The following is a 26,858-nucleotide window of genomic DNA, read 5'->3' on the forward strand; positions in this document are numbered from 1 at the left end:
CTCCCATCTCACCCTCTTCTGAGGGTTTGGTGTTACGAGCAGTCCACGATCTGCACCTGTTGTAGTGGCCGGCTGCAGCCTCTAAGTCTCTAGCCCCTTATCGCAGGGACCAGCCATTGCCTGGATCAGGCCACGCTTCTCTTCAGCCAGGTGTAGCACAAGGGGAATGGGGGGGACCTAGGCCCACCCACTACTCTGGGTCCCGACTCAGGGACCCTCTAGCGGCAGCCTCTCTGCCCTCCTTCTCTCCCCTTGCCCTGCTATTGTCCCTGGGCCGCTTCCCCTTCGGCACTGTGCACCTGCCCAGCCCTTGGCAGCTAGGCCAGCAGCCTGGGGTTTTCCTTGGCCGGAGCTCCTCAGCTCCTTCTGCCCTTCTCCAGCACTGCTCTGTCCAAGGTGCTACCTTTCAGCCCAGGAGCCAGTCCTCCTCCTTTAACCACCAAGGAGAGACTACCCGCTCCCTTCCTAGGTAGCCTTTATATATGGCTGAGTCTGGCTCTGATTGGCTGTCTCTAACTCAGCCTCTGATTGGCTCCCTAGCAGGCCTTCTCTGATTGGCTGCCCACCTGCACCACCTCCCTGGCCTGCTGAAGCCCCATCTAGGATAGGAGTGGGGCAGCCACCCCACTACAAGTAGTAACAGCTAATATAGATCCCACTGTTTTGTACGTATAGGTGCTGTCAGCCAAAAGGGCCAAATCTTCAGCACACGTTTGTTTTCTGTGTCTCTACAGGTTTGGTTCTCTTACTAATTAACTCTGTAAGTAAGGTGAAGAGTAGTGCTCAAGACATTGCCTTGTCTCAATTCCACCAACACCTCAAAACTCTCCAGACTTCCATGTATTGTTACCCCCACATACATAACTACCAGTGCAATTTCATCTCTTCTGTTTTCTTAGGTTGCAGTTGGATTTTAGCTGTTCACACCATATCGTATTCTGCCACACAGTCACTCGCTATAACCTTTACATCTTTTACCATTTTCATATGTTCTTTTTATCAAACTGTAGACCATCTAGGCTTTACTTTTTCCCACTGTAATATGTCACCCTGTGAAAGTCTTTTTCTAACCCATTGAATACCACTCAACTCACTTCTCTCCTTCAGCATTTCTTTTACAAAACCCGAATTACACACCACTCCTACTGTGTTCCCTTCACGAACATGGAAATTTAAATCCCCACCAACTACTACAAAGATGTTACACTCGACCATAACCGTCAACTCTGCTAGCTCATTTCTAAAGCTCTCCTTCTCTTCCAAAGGTCTACCTTGTTGCGGAGCATATGCTGACATCACACATATAACCTTACAGTCTGTCCTCAGTCACACTATCAGTTGGTCTCCTCTTCTTTCTACCCTCATGACACGCTTACCAGTCTCTGGGCTTATGATGACAGCTACCCCATTCATTTTCTTTTTCCTCCAGACCCAAAAATTTAAAATCTGTCAAGATTTTACTCTTTTCTCCACACCACATAGTATACAGATTTTCCTTCTAGCCATTGCCTCAACTGTCTCTCATGACTTACCTGTAAGTGAACTTACATTCCACGTTGCAGGTGCTTGCCAGTTTGTTACGATTGCCCACAAGATGTTATCTTGAATGCAATAGTGTGTTTTAAAACCACATGCTAGGTAAATCTTAAAAACATTTAGCCATCTGGATCCTCCTTGGACTCTTAGGTCATAGTTTCTTCAGCTTCATGGGAATGAAATGAATAAATACCCTGAGTGTCCATAAAGCAAGGTAATTTGGGGGCCGCTACACTAGAAATCAGTGTGTATATCTAGCCATGCCATAACTCTTCTAACATTAGAAGCATTAACACAAAGACTATCTAGCGTCACCTGGTAATAAACTATATTTAGACTTTGCCTTCCCGTTGGAAGGGTCTCTTCAGTGAGGGTAGTGGTGGGGATTTAATCCTCCTATGCTGATGCCTACCGCAATGTCCACTTTCAATTGCATGCTGGGATAATCACTCTAAGCTTGCCAAGTAATTACTATCTTTGGAGTCTAACAACTTTGAACCTGGCTGCTGGTGAAGGTAAAAATAGAAAAGGCTAGTCGTTTAATACAGCCTAACTGGAACAATAGAAAAACTGATATTTAATCCTGAATATAAGTGATAATCTTTAAATATAAGCGAAGTTGGGGGGATGAAAAGGGGTACTCTCGTAAGAGTAATTGTTAATGCTTGTATACTTCTGTACATTCTGGTAACACTTAGGTGGAGATCTGCTAAGACATCATTATAAATGGAAAATGGCAAGTTTGTTCTAGCCTAGTAAAAATTAATCTAAAACTACTGAGAGTTGATGGTAGGTGCTCTCTGGGATACAGAAGAGTTGAAAAGGCCATCACAGGGTGGATCTAACAGGGTTTGCAGTGTTGGTGAAGGAGTTTTATGACATGACTTCTTGTATTCTCTGCTTCCAGATTTGACTACCACTACATTTCCTGTCAAGGATTTTCCATTGAAGGCTGGGCTGTTGTCTATTACATCACTTACCTGTAAGTATACTAGAGAGTGCCTGCATACTCCTGTTCTGAGATTGTTCATTGAGTCAGAATTCTCTTGAACAGTCACTGTAACACCTCCAATAAAGCCTTGCTTGAATTTGTATTCTAGGTATATTCCATGTGTGTTGCTACTGCCTTTAACCACACCAGAGATATTGCTGATTTTTCCCAGTCCTCCTGGAGGACACTTAAGCCACTTAAATCTAAAATGGCTTAGCTTCTTAGCTTCAGCCACCATACTTGCCAGTGGCGATCAGTTTCTACAGAAGTTATACTCAAAAAAGAGTATCAGAGGGGAAGCCGTGTTAGTCTGTATTCTTAGTTGAAGTGGGTTATTTAACCATGAAAGCTTATGCCCAAATAAATTTGTTAGTCTTTAAGGTGCCACCGGACTCCTCATTGTTTTTCTCAAAAGAGAGACCCTGTAAGGGCTAAAAATCTAAGCTAAGACAACACTGCACATGTAAACTGATGGTGTATGGTCTGCCTGTGTCTTCAGATAAATGGCTCCAATTTCTGCTCCTGCTATAGCTTTTTCCAAGCAGCAGCCACAGAGTGAAACTAACAAGATGCTGGTTGGTTTCACTGCAGCTGTATAGAACTCTGTGGGGAGCAGTAAAACTGATACATGTTATGTGTTTTTTATTCTGTTCCTTTGGAAAAGTGAGGAGCAATAACAGAGGCCTAGGAGCTGTTTGCTATTTCTTATTCCTATTGGCCCTATAGATCAGCACAAGTAAAGAGTAACAAGGATTCTATTTATTCTTATATATCAGCAGAAATTATGTTCAATCAGTTACACCTGTGAAAATCTTTAGAAGGTGTCACTGAGCATATGACTTTTAGACAAAAGGGTGCAGTGGAGTTGCTGAGTGTAATTACGGGTGTTGATTCATGAGTGTCCGTGTGGGCTCTTTCTGTGAGGACAGGCTGAGTTTGCAGAGCTGGCAGCCAAAAAAACCCAACCAACCACAACTTTTCCCATGTAAAATGGGTGCACTTGATCTGGAGTCGCTGAGAGACGAAAGTAGAGCCCCATGATGCCGCTTCTAGTCTTTTTGTAGAGTGGTCCTGTGAAGCAGTGTTAATATCTTGTTGTGTCCTGTAGGTCCTGGCAAATGTGGCATACATCATCGAAGAGGCAACAACTGACCATGGGCTGTGGAAACAAATTCTATTCCTGGTAGACCTACTGTGTTGTGGAGTGATCCTATTTCCAGTAGTATGGTGAGTCGTGGTATACAATATGTGGCTTCTGGGGTCCTGATGGTTTAGGGCAGTGATTTTTTTTCCACCGATGGGTTTCAACCTACAGGGGGTCACACAAGGTAATTGGGGGGGGGGGTAGAGGTGACGAGGTGTTGCTTTTATTATAAATTAAAGCCAAGAAAATCACTCTGAGGCCTTTCAGAAGTGCTGAAGTCATTAGATACAGAAGCAGTTTTTTGTTTTAGCGATCTAGGTTTGAAAGTCAGGCAACCAGAGGTTAAATCAGTGGTGCTGGCTATGTCCAGTGGAAGAGGCTATTTTCAGCCAGTCTCTGTGTATTTATTTACCTCACTTTACAAGGAATGATCCTATAAGGAACACTTCCCTGCCCTTCCTTCTACTCTACTTGGCAAGGAAATGTTGTTGGCTAAACAAAAGCATTTAGCTTAATTATTTCTATCTTTGGTTCTTAAAAGAGGCATTTAGCCAGAATATTTGTCTGCTGAAGTCCATTTTAGTCTTAATCAGACAAGCTGCTGGGATTAAATGAGGAGACAAAGGAGCTTCTGGCTCCTTTGATTAGTAAAAGAAGAATGGCTCCCATATTTTGATCCTTAGTCCTCTTAATGTTTTTTCTGTAACAGAGAAAGGAACATAAACCTCTTGTATAATGAACTTCACAAGCCCATCATTTTAAAAATGCACACCTCTTGTGCAGATATTCCATGCCATACTCTAAAAAACTGCTGGCTGCTCAGCTATGGACTTAAGCTTCATCTTCAGCTTGGCTAGTTGTGTGGTTAAATTGGGTTGTCTTTGTGCAGTTCTAGTCCTTTCACAGAAGGCTATTTAAATTCTCAGTGACATTTCCCCTGACACAGTAGAATGTCCTCCAGGAACTCCTAAATTCCTATTTTCCCCATACCTTACCTCCCTCCAACCCCCCCCAAAAAATTAAACCAAACCAAACTTCAGGGTTTACGCTAACAATGTTGTAAATAAAATAATGTAAATAATATGGGAGTGTTAACTTGCATGATAAAGCTATTCTTGTTTTTCTATAGCAAACATGTATAAATACTTACTGTGACAATTCTTTCCAAGTCCCTAACATCAGAAACTGTTCTCATGGCTGCTCTCCTTTCACCAACTTCATTTGGTGAAAGAGACAGAAATGTACTCCAGTGACTAACCTTGTGCCCGCAACTTCTTGGAAGCGAAATCTTAGGGCAAGTTTCCACTACAAAATTAAGTCTACCTCAGTTACCTCGACTAACAGCTGCCACTGTAATTAACTACTCTTTGCGCTGGCAGTGAGTGTCCTTACCAGGAGTGCGTGCACCTAGTTAACTGTCAGGGCGGAGCACTGTGGGACGGCTTCTGAAAGGCAGCCGCAGTCGATGGAAGCAATGCTGTGTCTGCACTGAGACCACGTTGACCTAACTACATGGACTTAAGCACTACGCCTCTCACAGAGTTGGAGTGAGGCTATGTCTACACTAGCAGTTTTGTCAGTATAACTTATGTCGCTCAGGGATGTGAAAAAAACACCCCTCTGAGCAACATAGGTTACACCGGCAGACACACCAGTGCGGACAGCGCTATATCCGCAGGAGATGCTCTCCTGCTGACATAGCTACTGCCGCTCATTGGAGATGGTTTAATTATGTCGATGGGAAAGCTCTCTCCCGTCGGCGTAGAGCAGCTACTCGAGCGCTCTTATAGCGGTACAGCTGCATCAGTACAGCTGTGCTGCTGTAAGCTTGCTAGTGTAGATGTGGCCTTATTAATTTGGTGCAGTGGGCAAGTTACATTGGTGGGAGCTGCATTTTAGTGTAGACGCTTACTGAGTTAGATCCACATAAGCTACCTTACGTCGACCTATCTCTGTAGTGTAGACCAGGGCTTACTTCCAGAAAGTTGTTGTTTCTAATGAGTTAACCCATTTTAATGAAATATTCTGTGGTGTTTTATCACAAATGCGGTGTCCCTCTGTTGCCAAGATGTTGACATAAATTGGCATTGAAATCTTGGTTTGAAATCCAGATCCACCTCTATGTGGATAGTTTCATTTAAACCAATAGGATGACTCATGTAAGCAAGAGACAAGTTGGGTGAGGTAGTATCTTTTATTGACCAACTTCTTTTGGTGAAAGAGATGAACTTTTGAGCTACACAGAGCTCTTCTTCAGGTCTGGGAAAAATACTCCAGTCACAGCAAAATGCAAGGTGGGACAGATTGCTGATGGGGGAAGTATTGTTTAGCATAAGTAGTTAGCACATATTGTCAGGGACCATACAAGGTAGAGTAGCTCATTAGCACCTCCTCAGTCATACGACAAAAAGAGGGGGTTAGTGGGTTACAGATTATTGTAATAGGCCATAAATCCAGTGTCTCTGTTCAATTCATGATTTTTTTTAGTGTCTGCAGACTAATGAATTTAAGCTCCCAGGCTCACCTTTTGAAAATGTTTGTGCTGGTTTCCTTTGAGGATGAGGATTGATAAATCAGATAAAGAGTGATCACTTGTTCACCCACAGGTGATAGGGTGTTTTTATCTTTTATCGTGTGAGCAGTGAATAGGACTGGGTCCTTGAGATGCCATTCCTGCAGAAGGAGGACTTGTGGCACCTTAGAGACTAACCAATTTATTTGAGCATGAGCTTTCGTGAGCTACAGCTCACTTCATCAGATGTTTACCGTGGAAACTGATCACTTTAGATAAGCTATTACCAGCAGGACAGTGGGGTGGGAGGAGGTATTGTTTCATGATTTCTGTGTGTATATAAAGTCTGCTGCAGTTTCCACGGTAAACATCTGATGAAGTGAGCTGTAGCTCACGAAAGCTCATGCTCAAATAAATTGGTTAGTCTCTAAGGTGCCACAAGTCCTCCTTTTCTTTTTGCGAATACAGACTAACACGGCTGTTCCTCTCATTCCTGCAGAGTGGCTTCCGTTGCTGCATCATAACGCCTGCTTGGAGCCATAAGCAGAGATCACCCTCTTCAGTGAGAGGGGTTTAAAAGAGCAATAATATGCCAACCTCTTGACATTACTTTGAGTAGTAGCAAAAGAGCTTTCTCCTACCAGTGGAGAATTATATTAAATGGACAATATCCCAGTGTCTGTCTCATCCCTGCCCCTTCCATGTAGCTTTCATGGGGTAATGCAGAACTTAGATGTCACTTTTCCAATTCAGCAGAGGGCACTCTGGTACAGGAAACCCTAAAATATCTGTCTTGAGGAGGTGGTGGTGAAGTGCATGCTGTGTAAAACCTGCTGTAGACACTTAACCAAGAAGATACTGTCCATACTACAAGGCTCGCTGGACTCTGACAGTGTTTATTTGTAGGGTTATAAGTCAAAGTAATGAAGTGCTAACTTTATAACTAAACCTACACCTTTTTTTAGGCCAATAAGACACTTCAGCGAGATCTCAGCCACAGGTGGGAAAAGCAAGTAATCACATTCATATTTTTATTTTATTTTATTTTTTCCTGCCTCATGCTAAATGTTCTAAATTGCTCCTGCCTGGGTTTCCAAAGGCTTGAGGTTTTAAAGATCTTAAACTGAGAAATGTCTGTCCTTGAATAAGGATTGAGAGAAACTACTAATCTTAAAAATAATAAAAGAAGACACATCTCTTTAGACGATAGTGGGTGCCTGTTCACGCAGTAAAGGGGTGAACACCCTTCCCTGATGCAGCGTCTGGCTTTCCTGAGCTGTTCTGGTGTTCCTTCTCAATCAGTCCATCCCTAGCTAACATGCCTGCTGATCTGTCCCATTTAAGCTTAACACTGAATTCCTTTGGAACAGTGAATACTTTCAGATGTTCCTGTCACTTCTTCTCAATTCTTGAATCTGCTTTGCTAGAGGCAGTACTTCTGGTAGGATGAGTAGACAGCACAACTTCACTATTCTAACTCATTCACCTTCTTGTAATTTTTCCTTTCATCTCTTAATCCTTGAACTTTATCCTTCTCACCATCTCGTGGCTTCCGGCATGGGATACTGGAATTACCTTTAATCTTGAATGCCAGGGACATCTGTGATCTAGTGGACCAAGCATAGGGCTATTCATCCCAGCTCTGCAACTGTGTGATCTTCAGCAAGTGAATTAATCTGTCTGTTTCCTCATCTGTAAAATAGGGATAATATTACAAACATGGGTGCCGACTCCAAGGGTGCTCCAGGGCTGATGCTTAGCACCCACTGGCAGCCGAGGTCCCCCCGTCCCCTCCCCCCCGCGCCTCCTGTCTGCTGGCAGCCCCGCCAGTCAGCTCCTCCCTCTCCCTCCCAGTGCCTCCCGCCCACTGCAATCCGGTGTTTTGCGGAGAGCAGGAGGCTCTGGGAGGAAGGGGGAGGAGCAGGGATGGGGCACGCTATGGGGAAGAGGCGGGGTGAGGGCAGGCCTGGGGGTAGAGGCAGGGCGAGCCAGGGGTTGGGCAGGCCCAGAGGAAGCCGGTGCCTATGATTGCAAAGATGGGGTACAGTGCTTTGAGATTTAAGGATAAAAAGCACCACAGAAGTGTTAAAATTACTACTAGAAATGGATCTAAGAGCTGCTACCGTAAATTATCTAACACAAGTATCGCTATTAACGATTTATAATGGGACAACCTACCATGCTGCCCCAGAGGATAAGACATACTTAAAAATGAATTCAGTGTACTTTTCCCCCTTCTCTCTGAATCTGGTTTGGTTTGCGTCCACCTTTTGTCTCAACGTATGCTTAGATTGTAAGATCCTTGGGTCGGGGTCACTTTGTGCATTTGAATGCACACAGTGCTTATTCTTAGTTGTGGCCTCTAGGTGCTACTGCAATACAAATAACTGGGGGGCGGGGTGGGGTGTGTGTGCATGAGCGTGCCCAAGGTAGAATCACTGTTTGCTTTTAATGAGCTATGTGAATACATAGATGCTGACAATTCAGTAACTGGGGCCTGGCTGCAAGCAGTTGATGGGATGATCAAAGCCCTGGATTTGTGTGGCCTGAGATAATGCTGGTGGACCCCGCCACAGCTTGCAGTTGAGTATTTTTCACAAGATGGTGCTATGGAGTTTGCTCAGTGTCCATATGCACTGACTAAAACGGAAAGGTGAAACAGCTGACATCACGGGTGCTCAACGTGAGGAGCTTAAGAGTTGCCAACAGTAAAATGTGGGGCACAGAATCAAGATTCAAATAAAATCTGAACGCTGCTACCCATCTTTTTTCCAAGTACTTATTTGTATGACTCCAACCACTGTGTCACAGTGAGCAAAAGAATCCTGCAAACACAGGGATTCCTGTCATTGCAAAATCTCTAGGTAATATTAGGAACTACTAAGGAAATGTTTTGCTTTTTGTTCTTTCTCTGCCACCCCTTTGTCTCCCCTGCTATAGTGTATCTCTCCCTCGATAGCCAAATGGCCAACCAGCTGCTGCTAATAAAAAAGAGCAGCTAAAGAAATAGTGTGCCAGAAAAAAATGTTGCTTAGTCTTAGTTTGTGGAAGGAGCAGCTGCCACTGATGGGATGATGTGGCCTCACTTGCCAGATCCAAATGTTTTTAATTAAAGACAGAGTAATTATACTGCTGTTGATAGGATTCTTGGGCTCCAAATTAGAATCTCCAGTTAAGTAATTAACAGGAAAGTGGGGCCAGAGGCAGAATTTTGCTGATAGGTCCCACCCAGGTTAACTCTTTCAGAAGATGAGGGATAATTTGGTCTGCCTTATAATCAAAGTGAAATGAGTTTGTGCTTGTTTTGTACAGGTATATAGTTGGCTGAGATAATCATGTGCCTTTTCATTTGTGATCACCATGTAGATGCTGTCCTGTGGAGGATGCTTATCTGTCATGGTTCAGGAAAAATGTGACTGGCTTTTAAATGGCAAACGTTGACTGTAAATTCATTAGCATTTCTTTCATGAATTAAAAGTAGTGAAAGCTTCTAGATCCTTCCATCACGCAGCCTAGCTGCTGTGCTGCATACTCAGTGATTAGAATTGATTGAATCTTGCACAGGCAGACACAGTCCTGGTTGGAGTGCCTATTGCCTGCCAGGATTTAATGTCTGTTATTACCTCTGAAGCTGCTTCCCCTATTTCTCTCTCCACTACTTTGTAGGGCATTTGGGAATTCACACCATAAATTCAATAGCCATTTCCCCTGGCATTTGGTCCTTTTGGCAACCTTCCCACTGATGAAGAAAACTTAGCTTCTTTAAGGAAATATTTTAAAAATCTTGGTCACAGAGAAGCCTTCAGAACCTGGTAGCCCAGGCACTCTGACTTAGTATCCTGGAAATTTTGCCAGCCCACATAACTACTAAGCTGTAAGTCTGACCCTTTTCCAGCCACAGTTCAATATATTGATTAGGTAGTAACCCCAGGAGCCTGGAACAGTCATGACTGGAATAGAAAACGATGTAAAAGGCTGTCTGACAAATAATTCTATTTGCCACAGTCACCGCTGTGCTTAGAAGCCCAATGGGTTCACTTGCCCATAACTCTTTAAAAAGCCCACTAAATGCTGAGGTGACTGAGCTAATTAATGAGAATTTATTGCAGCCTGCATGAATCTCTGGAAGAAGTAATAACAATGGCCATGTGGCTTTTGTCTTATGCTCATTGTTGTCCCAGGACAATTTAGATGGCTGGGCAGTGAGAACTGTTTGCTGGGGGTGGTTCAGATATAAAGTGTCTCCCATTGGGTGCATTATTCTGCCTTGTCTGATGTGCTCCTTCCACGCTCTTAAAGCAAAATGGCTTGCTTCTGCCCAGGTTACTAGTTGGCCTGCAGAGCAGTGGGATACAAACATCCATCTGGGCTAGGGTTGGTTTCTCTCTTCCTATCATTTGACAAATAACTCTAGTGCATTTTAGAGCTTTCTTGCCTCCGCTTCTTTAAGTAAAAGCATCACTGCATCTCCTCTAGTCCGTTTCCCCCACCTGCACGACCTCCTCCAAACCCTTGCTTTCCAGATAGGAACTACTGGGCTGTCTTTTATTCTGCAGCTATTGAAGATTGCAAATGTCTCGTTTACAAATCTGAAGATGTGAGCATAGGAAAATCCCCAAAGGATTAAGGGGAGCGATCCTGACAGGTCTAGTGGAATCATTTATTTGGTTTGTGGATCACTTATCTGCAATCTCATTCTAGTCTCCATCCTTCACAACTAGAACTGTGAGGGGAGAGGAAGGAGATAGCAATACAGTTTTGTAGATTACCTACCCTTCCTACATTGCGACTGTCATTTAAATTCTCAATAGCTATACGTGGCCCTCTGTTTATACTGTAGGGTGACTGGGCTTAAAGCCCTCTCTGTCTCTCCAGGAGGAGAAGAAAATACAGCTGCAGTCTTTGTTCTGCCCCTCTCCTGTGTATATGAGGAGGGATCTGGAACTTGGTGCAGTCTGGTCACGAACCGTTAGCAATGTTGCTGAAGCACTGCAGCATGCCATAGTTGGCAGCAGTATTAGAGGAAATATGTTGCAGCTAATAGCTGCCGGGCACTGTTCCTTTTGTGCTGTGCAGTGGGCAATAAGTTCCCGCACACTTGCCCACCCCTGCCCCATGGAAAAAAAACTAGATCACCCTCCACATTCAGACTCTACTCCTGTTGCCACAATACATAGAAACACTGCAAACCGATGGGCCCGATCCTGCAAGCTGCTGAATGCCCTCTACTCCTAACAAATTCAGTGGGTGATGGGAGCTTTGCAAGATCTGACCCTAAGACACCTCTGCAGGTCTTTGTAAAAAACAAACCGCACTCATGGATGTACACGATCATCTAAAATCTTGAGAAGAAACAGCCTGGCGCTAATAAAGCATCTAGACCATAATTGTTATCGGCACTGGAGGATATGAGTTAACATTAATAAGGGTAGTAGGGCTGTATTGATTCACTGTGGTCTCCAATACTGCAAATACAGGTGTCAAATACCAGTCTAGGCTGTAGGTTGTATGACTGCCTTATGTTTGAGATGATAAAATTGTTTATCCTATACTTTGGGCTTGCTTTCTCATGAGTGTGCACCTCTTAGATTAGGTGTTTGGGATAAAAGCTCCTTTTGTTGTTGTTTTCCCTTAGCAGAGGTTAAGGGGATTAATCTATGATCTGTCTGTTGCTTTTGCTTGGTGCCAGAGACAATTGTAATACTCATTTCCAATCTACTTGTTGAATAGATTTCCTTTCTGGCATAGGAATGTACTGTATCTGCAGTGACTATTGGCTCCTGCTTTCCTGAGTTATTCTTTGATTAGACCAGGGGTGGCCAGCCTGAACCCAAGAAGGAGCCAGAATTTACCAGAGTGCGTTGCCAAAGAATCACAGTAGTACTGTCAAAGTTTGACTCAGACTCACAATTTATCAGACCACTCTGTTTTATTAGCAAAGCTGCTCTGCTAATACATTTAGAAGTGAGCCCCCCGAGTGGGGCTTGTCTCTTAATTTATACAGTTTTTTGGAGAACAAGTTACAGAGAAGTTACAGACAAAAAAAGAAAAAGATTTTAGTCACCACCCTTCGCGATCCCTGAGACCAGTCACGTATCTTCAATTACCTGCCACCCTTAACAATCTCCTTTAACAGCTTCCAGTTAACTTAATTAATTGCCCTTCACACCTTCCATTCTGATGCCTGCTTCTTAGACGTGCTGGCTCTATCTTAATTGCTTCTCCATTCAAAAGCTAACTGTCCCTACGTGTGCTCCGCAGATACTTTGTAACATGTTTTGGCATGCCCTCTCATATACAATGTATCCAGCATGTCCCCTTATACAACGTTATACTAATACAATGTTATACTTCCACAATCCCCCCTTTTGGTCAAGGCTACGCCCATGACCAATGACTTACTGGATTCCATACATCAATCATTCTTTTTCATTACTTTCACTGGTGACATTTAACAACATTAGATTAGCACTCTGGTTAGGGGTAACCTGATGGATGGCGTGTCTTGTGCAGTTTTGGATACAACAAGAAATCAATTGAAAACACACAAAGATTATTAGAATTCCAAATAGGATAGTCAGGATTCCTTGAAACAACCAGTTTCCCAGACTAGAGAAATTGAATAAGTTACTTATCCATTTCCACAAGGAACTTGGTTCTTCGTGGGGAAGGTATGCAATTTGCTCCAGATGGCTAGCAAGATTTATTACCTCATTAGTATTATCAGGTATGTATACACAGCATTCTGTTCCAATTAGAGCACAGGTCCCTCTTTTGGCTGCCAGTATTATATCTAATGTCCGACGGTTTTGGAGGGCCACTTATCGGACCGCTCCTGCTTCTTTGGCTAGAGCTTTTAAGCTCTCTTCTGTTTCATTGGCCATGATCTCAACCACTGCTTGTAACCTTAAAAGCCTCTTTGCATGGTGGATTACGCCCCCTACTGGGACTAAAGAAATGCCAACAGCTTCTTCCCAAGTTAGGGGGCTTATGTTATCCACATAACATTTAGCATCTGGCAAGTCCCTCCTTTTTCGCCTGAAATTACGGAGGCAATTTCGTGGGAGGGATTGAAGCACCCGGAATTGTGGGAAAAGCTGAGCAGGATAACAGATACCTGACCAATTTGCTGGTAACACAGTGTAAGCATTTTCCCCACAAACCCAATGATGTCCCATTAAAGCTGGGAAGGGTTGACTGCAACCCTTTGACATGTAAGAATTTACGAAGGAGGAACAGTATCCCCCAAAGGGCACAGGATGATTTTCACTGGGAGAAGAGGTAGCATTCACATGACATTTGTAGATGGTGCTGTTTTTCCCAGGGAGGCTGTAGGGGGAGCAAGACATTGAATCTTTGGTTTGGTCCCAGGTTGAGAGGAAGTTTTATCTTTCCATACCCGGTTCGCCATTCTCCAACCTTGTTTGAATAGTCCCATACACCATGGGACACGATGTATTGGAGACAGCTGCTCCTCCCTAGATTCAGCCCTGTCCCATTACACACCCAGCACCAGTGGCCCTTTCCTTTCACCACACTTACAAGTTTAGGAACATATGTTTTTCCCAGCCCCCAAGTGTCATTTTCCTTCCATGTCCTTTTAAGTAGATAGGGTTCTCCAGCAAGCTCTGAGGAATTCAAAGGGATTGCCATGGTGGGGATACTAGCTTGTGAGTGAGCTGGGATGTGGCTGCAGACCCAGCAATTAAAATATTCAGGATCTGGGCTATCTGCACCTGTTGTTGGATGAAAGAATTGTTACTGTCACTCTGGATTCCCCAGACCCTCAGGACACAGTAGCTGAGGATTAAGCTTCTCAAAGGACACATGTTGGAAGCAGGACCCTTTCTGGTTCCGACAACCCCTTTCGAGGGAACCGCAGTCACGGTTTTACGTCCACCAGGCAGCAGGCTCTAGGCTCACTACTGCTGCTTGTTTGTTGGGTCCTGCTGTCTGCTTACCCTCTGCTTCTGGCAACCCTTACGAGAGCGCAGATTGTAAGGTATTGCAGGCTGTTCCTCTGTCTTCTGGGGTTGAAGCTGGTTCTGCGTGGTCTTGCAGAGGTGCTTGGTCCCCTTGAGGTGGCACTAGCTTACACTGTGAGGCGTGGATCCATGCAGCGATGCCGGATAATTTCACTGTTGTCTGGGTGGTGAGCAGTACCTGGTATGCACCCTTCCACCGGGGTTCCAAGGCGTGCTTCCGAAGGTGGTGCCGCAGGTAGATCCAAACACCAGGCTCAAGAGTGTGACAGGCAGCAGAGGTGGGTTCCGTCGGCCAAGCTGCTCGCACCAGCGAATGGAAGGAGCTCACCGCTTGCATTAACCCTTTGCAGTACTGGAGGAGCGTGCTGTGAGTTAGGTTTAGGTCTGGGGCTGGGGTAATAGTGGCCATTGTTCGCATAGGGCGTCCCATGATGATTTCAAATGGACTCAATTTGTGTCTCTGGGATGGGGATGACCGAATTTCCGTAAGGGCCAGTGGTAAAGCAGCTGGCCAGTTTAACCCTGTGGAACTACAGATTTTTGCCAGCTTATTTTTAAGCACACCATTTCGCCTTTCCACTGCCCCTGCACTCTGTGGATGGTAAGGACAGTGCAACAGGTGGGTGACATGTAATACCTGGTTTAGATGTTGAACAATTTTTCCAGTAAAATGTGTTCCCCAGTCACGAGACAAAGTGGCAGGAATTCCCTTGGTAGGGATAATGTGGTTTAACAGACATTTTGCAACGGACAATGAATCAGCTTTGCTACAGGGAAAGGCTTCAATCCAACCCGAAAACAGACACATTATAACTAAAATGAATTCATATTTCTGACACTTTGGCATTTGTACAAAATCAAGTTGCCAGTGTAGGAAAGGTGCTTGAGGCAAACCCCGGAATCCTTGTGTTACTTTTACAGATTTGCCTACATTGTGGCTTTGACAAGTACACAAGCGGCACAGTGGCGGGTTGCAAAGGAGCTGAAATGGGGAGCCCACCACCCCCCTTACTCATAGCAGAGACCATCCCCTCCTTGCCGACATGTGAAACACCATGTAGCAGGGCGGCTAGAGATGGGTAGAGTGAGAGGGGGGCTACAAAGGTACCGGTGGGCGATCGCCAAAGGGAATCAGAATGCAAAGAGCAACCCAAAGCACTCCAGGAGTCTTTCTCTGTTTCTGGGGCAGAATCCTGGAGCTGAGCGAGATGAGACAGGGATGGTGGCGTTACAGAGACAGAGAGGGGACCAAGAAACGCTTCTGGTGAAGGTTTTATAGTGGCGGCATGTTTTGCAGCAGCATCAGCAAGTGCATTACCTTTTGCCAACTCGGTGTCTGCTGCTGAGTGGCCAGTACACTTAACAATTGCCAAGGCAGACGGTAGTAAAACTGCATACAGGAGGGCGGCAATGTAGGGGCCATTCTTGATAGGGGTACCAGTAGAGGTAAGAAAACCTCGAGCCTGCCAGAGGGTGCCAAAGTCATGCACAACCCCAAAGGCATACCGAGAATCAGTAAAAATAGTGGCAGAGAGCCCCTCGGCTAGAAAGCAGGCACGGGTTAGAGCAATCAGTTCAGCCACCTGGGCAGAGGTCACAGAGAGTAAGGGCTCAGCTTCTGTGGTCTCAGAGAGAGAGACCACAGCGTACCCTGCAAGAAGGTGGCCTTGGTCATTTCTATAACAGGACCCATCAGTGAATAATACCAGGTCAGAGTTAGGGAGAGGTACATCTGAAAGGTCGGGGCGCGGGACAGTGATAGCAGAGACAGTTGCAAGGCAGTCATGGGGTTCACCATCACTAGGTAAAGGAAGGAGGGTAGCAGGGTTTAACTGGGAGCAGCGCTTAATAGTGATATGTGAGGCTGAAAGCAGCAAAAGTTCATACCTAGTGAGGCGAGCAGAGGAGAGGTGAGCAGTGTTGCGTTGCAGAAGGAGAGTTCCCACAGAATGGGGAACCATGAGAGTGAGAGGAGAGCGGAGGACAAGGGACTCAGACATCTCGACCAGGCGCGCTGCAGCAGCTACAGCGCGTAGGCAAGGGGGTAAACCCTGGGCTACAGGGTCCAGGTCGCAGAAAAATAAGCCACCGGGCGATTTCTGTCACCGTGCTCCTGAGTAAGAACCCCGAGGGCACAAGCAGATTGTTCGTGACAGAAAAGGGTAAAAGGCTTGTCATAGTTAGGTAACCCTAAGGCAGGGGCAGAGGCTAAATTCTGCTTAAGGGAGATGAAAGCAGCATTTGCTTCAAGTGGCCATGGCATGGGGTTAGGTACAGAGGATCGAGTGAGTTCTTGGAGTGGTTTAGCCAGAGAAGCATATTGGGGAATCTATTGCCTACAGAACCCTGTCATGCCTAAGAATTTTCTGACCTGGCGTGGAGAGCAAGGCTGGGGAAAGCTAAGGATGGCTTGTACCCTGGCTGGAGAGAGTGTATGGGAGCCCTGGGAGAGAAGGAAGCCTAGGTATGTGACAGAGGTTTGGCAGAGCTGCAATTTTGTGCGAGAAGCCTTATGACCCTTGTTTGCTAAAGCTGTGAGAAGTGTTAGTGAATCAGTTTCTGAGGCAGACAGAGAGGGGGAGCACAGGAGTAAGTCGTCCACATGTTGGATCAGTGTGGATCCTGGTGGGAAAACCAGATCAGCGAGATCCCTGGCTAGGGCTTGAGAAAAATAGGATGGGCTCTCTGTATACCCCTGGGGAAGGGTAGTCCATGTATATTGCTGACCCTTGTAGGAGAAGGCAAAGAGATACTGGGATTCAGAGTGAACTGGGACAGAGAAGAAAGCGGAGCACAAATCTACAACAGTAAAGTGGGTTGCATCTGGAGGAATAGACGCTAGTATTGTAGCAGGGTTATGAACCACTGGAAAAGAAGGTATGACAATACGGTTAATAGCTTGAAGGTCTTGAACAAATCGCCACGATTTGCCATCAGCCTTTTGAACTGGGAGGATAGGGGTGTTACAGGGGCTGGAACAAGGGACAATAATTCCTTGTTCTTTTAATGCAGATATAACTGGAGCAATACCAGCCTCTGCCTCAGGATTCAAAGGATACTGAGACAGGCGAGGCAGAGGTTTGGAATTGTCTACAGTAATCCGAACTGGGTCAGTATTTAATCGGCCCACTTCAGATGGGTGAGATGGCCATAGGGAGGAAGGAACCTGAGAGATTAGGTGCTCTAGGGACGGAGTTAAGGGACAGCAAGGGACAGGAGTGGAGAGGGAAGTTTCAGACAGCAGGGAGGCTACAGAATCACATAAGGAAGACTGAGGGATTTGCAGATAGACACCATATGGGGAGCAGTAAATAGAACAGCCAAGTTTGCATAGCAAGTCCCGTCCCAGAAGGTTTGCAGGGGTGGAATCAGAGAGGAGGAATGCATGCTCCTCAAAGAGGGGACCAACCTGAACAGACAAAGGTTTTGAGAGGGGAAAAGAGGTAGGGATCTCTGTAATGCCAACAACAGACACAGATTTTCCAGATCGGGGAACCTCAGGCAAGTCAGTGGTGCGGATTGTAGAAAGAGAAGCTCCAGTATCAACAAGGAAAGGGAGAGAGAGATCATTTACAGTCAGGACACATTCTCCAGTGGGGACAGAGGTAATAAGGGAGCTAAAACTTTGTGAGGTTCCCCAGCATCCCGTCATTGTTGGGGTGAAAAATAGGGTTGGGGATCAGCTGGAGGAACCAGCGGGGGGTTCACTTGATTTCCCATACAATTATTAGGTCGTCTTGGACACTCTTTTTTCCAGTGTCCAGGCTGTTTACAGTAGTTACAAACCCCAGTTAATCCAGCCCCCCGCCCCCTTCCGCAACCCCGTCCCTGTCCCCGGTGTGGTCTGCTTAGTCCTGAATAATGCTGTATCTGCAGAGCCATTAACTTTTGGGAGGACTGTTCCTCCTTTCCTTTTAAAGTGCGGTGGCAATGCTCTGCTACTGCCAGCAATTTGTCCATGGTTTCAGTCTCCCATCCCACACTTATTCGTTTTAACATGCTGCCTGTAGCAGGGAGAAGACCATCAACAAATGCATGTGCCAAGGCCCCCTGCCCATTTACATCGGGCTCTTGTATTCATGAATGTTGTAGGAAAATATCAGTTAGCCGGGACCTATAGTCACCTGGGCTTTCTCCTTGCCCTTGCTTACAGCAATGTATTGCTGTCCAGTTTGTTTTAGGAGATCACACTTTGGGAATGGCTTGATGCAGGCGCTTCCAAAGAGCCATACACCAGTCTCTGTATGCCGAATCTGGGCCAGTACTTTTTATGGTTGAATGGCGTGCCTCAGCTGGCCAGTCTGCGGCAGCCAACCATTTTTCATAATAACTGGCAGCAGCTAACAATTTACACAGTTGGAGGAGATCTGTCTCAGAGGGTTCATAGGTTTCACAGATTAACAGAAACTCCTCAGCAAATTTGACAGAATTTTCCTGTGGTTTGGGAAAACTTTTAACTATAGATAAAAGTTCCGTACGAGTCCAGGGCTTATAATCCCATATGGACTCACTTTCTCCCATCTTAAGGACTCGTAAGGGTGCCACAACAGTTTGATCAGAGTCTCTCATTAACCTCCCATCAGGTTCTCTTTTCCAAGAAGAGATGTCAAGAGAATCTTTGCAGTCTGCTTTGGATTTCTTCTTCATAATATTTTGCAGAGCTGCGAGGCCAATGAGGGTATCTTCTTCACTTTCATTATCTGTAGTCACTGAAGATTTTTCCTTTTCTGATTTCTTATTTGTGCAGGAGTATGGTGGGGGTCGGGTTTGATCCGGATCATTGCACAGGACTGGGCAAAGGGGAGCGCTCGGACTAGTGGTGGGAGAGACTGCATCCAATTGAACTGTTGGTTTTTTGATAGAATTTTTAAGAGAGGTGAGTTTTGACTCAGTCCATCTACGATTTGCCTCTTCCCACCACTGCATGAAGCAGTCTACTTCTCCTCTCTCCAGTTTGGTTTTTGGGAGGACGAGTTTGCTTTTTAAAGCGTCCACTCGATCCTTGTCCCAAGAACCTAACAGTGGCCACTGTAATTTGGGGTTCTCTAGAGCTAATTTGGACTATTTTTCAAGAAACCTACAAGAGTCCGGACCCCTCCTAAAATACATAAAATAAGCTGGAGATCCCTTAGGGAACTGTCCTACCTTAGACTTCTGATTACCCATCCAGGAGGACTTCACACAGCACTCACACAAGAAGGAAATTCGGGCTCAGCAGAGCGGTACCCGGTGCAACACACAGAAAGGAGCCCACAGGCTACTGCCTCAACTGCCCTTGCTTTCACACCAGGGTTTATACCCAAGGCGTGGTGCAGCTGCAGCTGTGCAGATTCCACTTACTCAGACCGTGAGATGGGGACCCCTTGGTCAGCCAGTCTCAGGACAGAGATGGCTCCCAGATTCACACACACACCACGGGGAAGACGGATAGACACAAAGACAAGACAGTCCTCAAACTGGTTAAAGCACAAAAATAATAATTACCTGAGACGTCTGATTCCAGAAGCTGGATCCAAAGACCCCTACCCGAACAGAGTGGGAACCAACAAGTTCAATGGCGTAGACTGCGCTGCTGCTGTGTACCTTTCTGTCTTGTGGAGGATCGCTTGGACTAAGCGTCCAGGCGCCGGCTGCCACGATCGTTCTGCAAGGCAGTCAGAGATCACACAGCCTCAGTGAAGTTGCTTGCCATCTCGGTGGGACCTCCAAATTGTCAAAGTTTGACTCAGACTCACAATTTATCAGACCACTCTGTTTTATTAGCAAAGCTGCTCTGCTAATACATTTAGAAGTGAGTCCCCCGAGTGGGGCTTGTGTCTCTTAATTTCTACAGTTTTTTGGAGAACAAGTTACAGAGAAGTTACAAACAAAAGAAGAAAAAGATTTTAGTCACCACCCTTCGAGATCCCTGAGACCAGTCATGTATCTTCAATTACCTGCCACCCTTAACAATCTCCTTTAACAGCTTCCAGTTAACTTAACTAATTGCCTTTCACACCTTCCATTCTGATGCCTGCTTCTTAGACGTGCTGGCTCTATCTTAATTGCTTCTCCATTCAAAAGCTAACTGTCCCTACGTGTGCTCCCTCAGATACTTTGTAACATGTTTTGGCATGCCCTCTCATATACAATGTGTCCAGCATGTCCCCTTATACAACGTTATACTTATACAATGTTATACTTCCACAGTACACCCCTCTCCCAGCACCTCCCACCTACCATCAGCACCTCCCCCTACCTCCCAATCAGCTGTTTCATGGTGTGCAGGAAGCTGGGGCGGGGGAGGAGCTTGGGCACTGCAGGCTCAGGGGAGGGGACAGGAAGGGGTGGAGTGGGGGTAGGGCCTGTGGCAGAGCCAGGGGTTGAGCAGTGAGAACCCCCGGCACATTGGAAAGTTGGCGTCTGTAGCTCCAGCCCCAGAGTTGATGCCTATACAAGGAGCCACATATTAACTTCTGAAGAGCTGCATGTGGCTCCGGAGCAAATGTGTGTTTATTCTTGAAAATGGAAAATAGTTCAGGAAACTTCCAGTGTATTCTTTGGTATTGGCACGGGGAATTAAATGTCTCTAATGTATCAGGACTGGCACAGCATGCATTGCTTTCTAGTAGTGTTCTTTAGCTGCTTTACTACTGTATGCAGTGTTGTTGTAGCCATGTTGGTCCCAGGATATTAGAGAGGCCAGTGCGTGAAGTAATATCTCTTTATTCCCAGGCCTGAAGAAGAGCTCCGTGTAAGCTCAAAAGCGCCTCTCTCTCTCTCTCTCTCTCACCAGCAGAAGTGGTCTAATAAAAGATATTACCTCACCCATGTTGCCTTATACTGTTAATTCTAGGTGCTTTATGGCTTGTCCTTGCCTATTGTATAGTTGTCTGGAGTTGATCTGCTTGTACCCTAAGTTCTTCTATTGCTATTACATAAATATTCTGAAAAGGTCAGACTGATTCAGCAAAAACTATTGTCTACCAACTTGCTTGTCTGTGATGGACAGTCTGACCTTTTTCCGTCTTGTAGCCTGTTACAGCATTTGAAATTAGCATAGCAGGCACTCAGAATGAGACAGAGTTTTGTGTTGTCAGTTTTGATCAATGCAGCTCAGAATATATGTAGCAGGTGCAAGCTGTAAAATGGAAAGGAGATGGAGAGGGAAACTCAGAGGCAAGATGTGCAAGGGGTTTGTACAGAGCCATGAGACACAACTTAGTCAGCATTTGTTGTCTTGCTGTTAAATTTTAGAATCTCTGCTCTTGTTCTCATAGTCACAAGGCTTGCTCAATGGTAGGTTCATTAGAATGCTCTGGGGATCAGAAGTTGAGACCCTAATTGGGGTTTGAAGTGTAGAAGTGTCCTTTACTTAGTGTTCATCCTCCATGGAACTTGAAGCCAGTGCTGCTCTGAGAATCCATACAGATGGCACAAAGAGTGTCCTTGATTAGTCTCTCTACTCCAGAAGCCAAGTGAGTTGTATTTGTGAAACATCCAATCTCAGACCTGCTAACAGGGATTCAAATGTGGATCTTGCCTGCTGACTTCTTGATTGCTGTAGCCATGTGGAGGCAGTCAGTAAACTCAAAGACTAGGACTTAATGGTTTTCCACAAAGGTGGCTTTTTCTTGAGCTCTGTGGCTCTGGTTTTCTATAGCTCAGTTGTTGACAAGTCAGGTACTTTTTTGTTAAAGAAAAAACATGTTGGATGTTTATTAATGGGAAAGATGCAGAAAGCGCTAGCTGTTCCTAAATCAAGGCCACTCATAGCTTGCTTACAATTTTATGAACCATCCATCCATACACCCACATTTGCTCCCTGGAAACTTTCCATTTAACAAGTTAGATGAGTGTTGGTGAATCTTGAGTGTCATGCGGACTAGAAGAGTGCAACTACAATCTGCTTAGGCTGTGGAGTTCTTGGTCACTAGATTTTGATACTAGTCTGTCACTTTAAATCCAATTGGCATGGTCTTAGCTGTGCTCAGTGTAGTGGGAACTTAGAACACAGCTCTGCATCCAGGGAGATGGCCAAAGGTGACACATTTGACTTGGAGGCCTTTCCCATTAAAAGGTACACTTCTTGTCACAGCTGTGACAACATTGCTGCCCTAATGATTCTGCATTGCTTCCCTGTTAAGACACAGACTTTGTTGGATGCATAATGCTGTACAGTGCACTCTGGAAGATGTTACATAATGTGTGTGTCGGGCTAGTAGATCCCAGTCTCCCTAGATGTGTCTGCCTCTTTTGGTTAATGGTTTGTGGGCAGTCACAGTGTGTGCACAGACTTATATGCACCACGACACACTTTGTACATTTGACAGGGGTAAAAGGAGAGATCATAGGGAGCCACTAGCATTAGTTCTGTGTATTTTTGGTGCAGGGAGAGAACATGGTTTTGAGCATGTATTAGGGAGCTCTCCTTCCTATATATAAAAATCATAAATCCACACCACCTGCAACACAGCACTGGTGTGCCCTGCACATCAGGTCGCTTTATGTCTGTTTCTTGATTCATCTCTCTTGCACTGTAATCTGGAAACTCTTTGCTATTAATAGGGAAGGCCTTAGAAATGTGGGTTTTATAACATTGGATGCTTCAGCTTAGACAACACTCTTACCCAACCCCAGCCACCTTCATGATATTATACATAGACTACAGTAGGTAGGTTGGTTCATCTGAGGAAGTGAATTTGTGTTGTTGTAGGTTGCAATCTCCTTTTTTAAGAGGAGTTCTTCCTGTATTTTCACTTGATGGTGGCCATCTTGCTGACAATGATAGGTGTCATCATTTATGACCTTATTGGTGAAGGGGAATGAATACTCACGGAGAGCAGTGTATCAGCAGAACTTACCCGTCAGAAACTTAAAACCACTGAGTTCTAGACTTAGAGCTATGTAAATAACTTGGTTGGAATCTCTGATATTAAAGGTTGCTTACAGGAGATGTCACAAATGTCACTTCAGGTTGATTTAAGGATGCCACGTCTGGTTAAACTTAAAATCCGGTTAAGTTTAGCCATTGCAAAAAGCGTTTCTTGCCATGTAAACCTTTAAGATGCTGCCTGAACTGACCGAGTGTAGCTTTCTTGGTAGACACTAAACACATCTTCTGTAAACTGGACAGATTTGCCCTCTTCTTTGAAGCCTGCATGGAATCCTGACCGGCAACCTACATTATTCATTTGCTTTGAAAGCAAATTATATCTGTGTACACTGCTAATGTATGTTATAGCGCTTGGGACCCTTTGCCATTCTCGAGGTCACTAAAGCACCAGGAGCCCACGTGCATCATTCCTGCACCACCTGTAAGAGCCTGAATCTCAAACCAAGTTTGACAGTTGCTCCATCTGTTGCTGATCTCCATTCCGATTCACATCAGTATGTGCTGCATTCAGTCAGAACCTATATAACTTTTCCAATCAACAAGCCGTTTAGCTCCAGGGCCTTAGCTTATACAGTTTGACTAAAATGCAGAGATCTGTCATGAGTGCTCTGTGGCTGCTTATTGCTACAAATACCACTCTTAAATTATGGCTGGAGCATGACTGATTGGTACAGGAAAAAGCTTCACCACTGTGATTTTTTTACCCCTCTTGCCTGACATAGTGAACCCTGAAGCATTTCTGAGAGAAACCCAGATTAACCATTCTAAGACTTTGCCATTTTACATTCCACGCATCCTGAACTGGCAGAGCTGGGCTCAGTGACTTCAGCTGACACTGTGGATAAAGTGTTCTGATGTGCTTTTGATCCATCTAGCTTCACAGGGTTTGTGGTGTCTTGCTATGCAGAGTACCAGCGCATATCCCTAAGTTAGTAAAAATCCTCCTTCGTATACCCCATCTTGTCTGAATGAACCCAGTGGTGATCAGTCACTGGTAAATATGACCGCTTTAAGACTAGCAGCTGTGTTAGTCTGTATCCGCAAAAAGAAAAGGAGGACTTGTGGCACCTTAGAGACTAACAAATTTATTTGAGCATAAGCTTTTGTGAGCTACAGCTCACTTTATCGGATGTATGCAGTATTTTCTACTGCATGCATCCGATGAAGTGAGCTGTAGTTCACGAAAGCTTATGCTCAGATAAATTTGTTCATCTCATATGTACCATAGAGACTTTCTTTTGGTGATGCTGGTTGGAGTTGGGGAGAAAAGAGGAGGTGTGAGGGACTAGGTTTGCCATGTGTTCATGGCACATGAGAAATCTTAACATGCGCCAGCATGAGCAGACCATCTTGCCCCTGGGGCTTATAGGAATGCAGTGGAGACAACACAGTCTACCCTTAAGGAGCGGGAAAAGTGCAGCCATAACAGGTGTGGGATACTGAAACAAAAGTAATCAGGAACTGGTGCAGATGTGCTAGCTGTCTCATGACAGCAGTCTAACAATCGGGTAGACAGGGAATTTGGAGGGTGGGGGAGGAAGGAGGATTTGGGATATCTAACTAAAACATGTTACATTAAAAGTTTCTGGCTTCTAGATTCATGCTGTTTCTGAGTTCTAATCCTAGCTCTGATCCAGACATTTTTTGTGGCATTGGGCACACCTCTCTGCTTCAATTTTTTGTTCATAAAATGGCAATATTAATTTACTGATCTGCCTGCTGTTGGAAGATTAAAATGTTTGAAATGCTATAAGGTCTAGGTAATGTATAAAGCAACAGCTTTAGAAATGGAGATTTTTTTTCTAACAACAAAAAATGTGCTTTTGGTCAGTGGAGAAAACAAACCTGCATCTTTTGGCAAATCAAGAGGCTCCTCATATTTGAAGAAGAGACTCATTGCTCTGTACAGGCTGAAAGAACAGAAAAGAGAATACATGCTAAACTGCAAAACTCTGCTGTTTTGCTGTACAGAATGCCAAGGGAGACGTGCCTTTGCAGTGGAGTAAGGATGTAGATGATAGCCAGCTGCAATGTCGTAAAACATGACCCTTGGGCCATGAAGTACACTCTGCCCTTTCTGGGGGAAAAATGTTTGTGGTGGCTTCATGTTCCCCTTAGGTCTAGGCAGTGGGGTTCCCCATTAAGGACCCGAGACTGTGTTAGGAACTTATCCAATGAACGGATCAATCACTTGTATTATGTCTTAAGTATCTTGTCTCCTTTAGGAAAATTATTTGATCAAGCAAAAATTCCTGGAATCTGGAGTGCTCCGTACTAATTGTCAGCTCTCTCCTTTTCCTGTTCTCTGTCCCTTTTTTCAACAACCACAGTAATGTGTGAGTGCTACTGCATGAACTGGAGAATGATTCTACTCTGTAGACTTGTGTGAGCTGGGAGGGAGGCAGGCTGCCCTCTGCAGCCGTCCATATTTCATACAAAGGAGACTCAGGTTGCTTCCCTGACTCTGCTGACCTTGGACAGATGCATCTCTAAGAAGTGAGCATGAGGTGGGGTCAGTTCTTAGATTGGTTATGTTCAAGGCTTGCCTAACCTGATTTTGAAAGCTGCATCAATAAGATGTTCAGAAGATGTAATAGACCTTGCGGGTTCAGCTGGTGAGACAACTTCACCCCATGGGAGTTGGCCTATGACCAGAGTGGTCTAAACCAAGTACTAAATGGCACTGCCCTTAGTATTTCACCCTACAGGACACCTGCCTAACAATAATGGGACCCACAATAATGAAGACAAGTTTAGATCATGGATTGTAAACCCTCTGATAAAGTTCCTCCTGTCTTTCAGCTTATCCCAAGCTATTTCCTCTGGCTATAAATGTGTATTTCCCCACTACAGTACTCTCTCATTCCTCACCCCTCTGAGCAATTTTTTCCTTTTCTCTGTTGCTTGCTAAGGACACTCAGGAGCGCAAGCATTGCTTGCCATTTATTGTCACTGAACTGCTCCATGAGATCCAGACTTTTCTCTGCTCTGAAAACCACTACACATTGTCTCTTGTTTAGTAGTGGCCAGCTCCATTTAAAAGCCTAATCAGATCCTCCAGAGAATGTGGCAGAAAATCTGGTTTATAATTGACACTGTTAACCTGTCCAGGGTCTGCATTTTTTTAAAATGCTCAGCTCTCCCTTGAGGGCTTGTCCACCTGGGGAAATGTACTGCTGTAGTTACACTGATGGAATACCCTGTGTAGATACTTATTTCAGAACAAGTGGCTTTTTCTGGTTTAGCTTATGTTACTGTGCATAATTATACTGGCGTATTTCCCTGTGTAGACAAGCCCTGAGAGGCCTGTTATTTAGGTGGCTAGTATTAACATGTTTCCTAATGGCCTTCTGTGTTCTTTCCACATCAGCTATTATCCTAGCAAAGCTGAAGCTGTTCAGACATTGCTACTTTATGGTGAGTAAGAAACTAATATATATATGTATGTCTGTGAGCAGGGCTTGAAGTGAGTAAAAATGGGTCAGAAAGCCATTCTGGACCTACTTCGGTGGATTATTATTTAGATTATTTCAAGAACACCTAGAGGCTCCAAACAAAATGGAGGACATATTGTGCTAGTTATTGTAGAGAGACAGTAAGAATGGTCCCTGTCCTGAAGAAATCAGTTTATTGAAATTCTTTGCTTTCAAAAAAATTCATATTTTCACCTGTCTTCCTAAAACTGCACAAAGTTCTGAACCAATAGCTGTAAGAGGTGTGACTCACCTACAGAATGTTGTTGTTGAAGCTTGAGGACAACTTATATATTTGCACTAAGGGCTGGTCTATACCTTAAAATGTAGACAGACATAGCA

At 44.8% G+C, this 26,858-nt stretch overlaps 1 protein-coding gene across 1 annotated transcript in view; it reads left to right on the plus strand.

Annotated features, from left to right (window-relative positions):
* The window catches only part of GPR107 (G protein-coupled receptor 107), a 64,620-nt gene that overhangs the window by 22,740 nt on the left and 15,022 nt on the right, over positions 1-26,858 (plus strand). Inside the window, 5 exon segments of the mRNA XM_078849133.1 lie at positions 2,444-2,518; positions 3,254-3,263; positions 3,636-3,754; positions 7,149-7,192; positions 26,414-26,460. Of these exon segments, the coding sequence (XP_078705259.1) occupies positions 2,444-2,518; positions 3,254-3,263; positions 3,636-3,754; positions 7,149-7,192; positions 26,414-26,460 (295 nt within the window).

This window comes from Lepidochelys kempii, chromosome 16 (genome assembly GCF_965140285.1).
Source record: "Lepidochelys kempii isolate rLepKem1 chromosome 16, rLepKem1.hap1, whole genome shotgun sequence".
Classification (NCBI taxonomy): Eukaryota; Metazoa; Chordata; order Testudines; family Cheloniidae; genus Lepidochelys; species Lepidochelys kempii.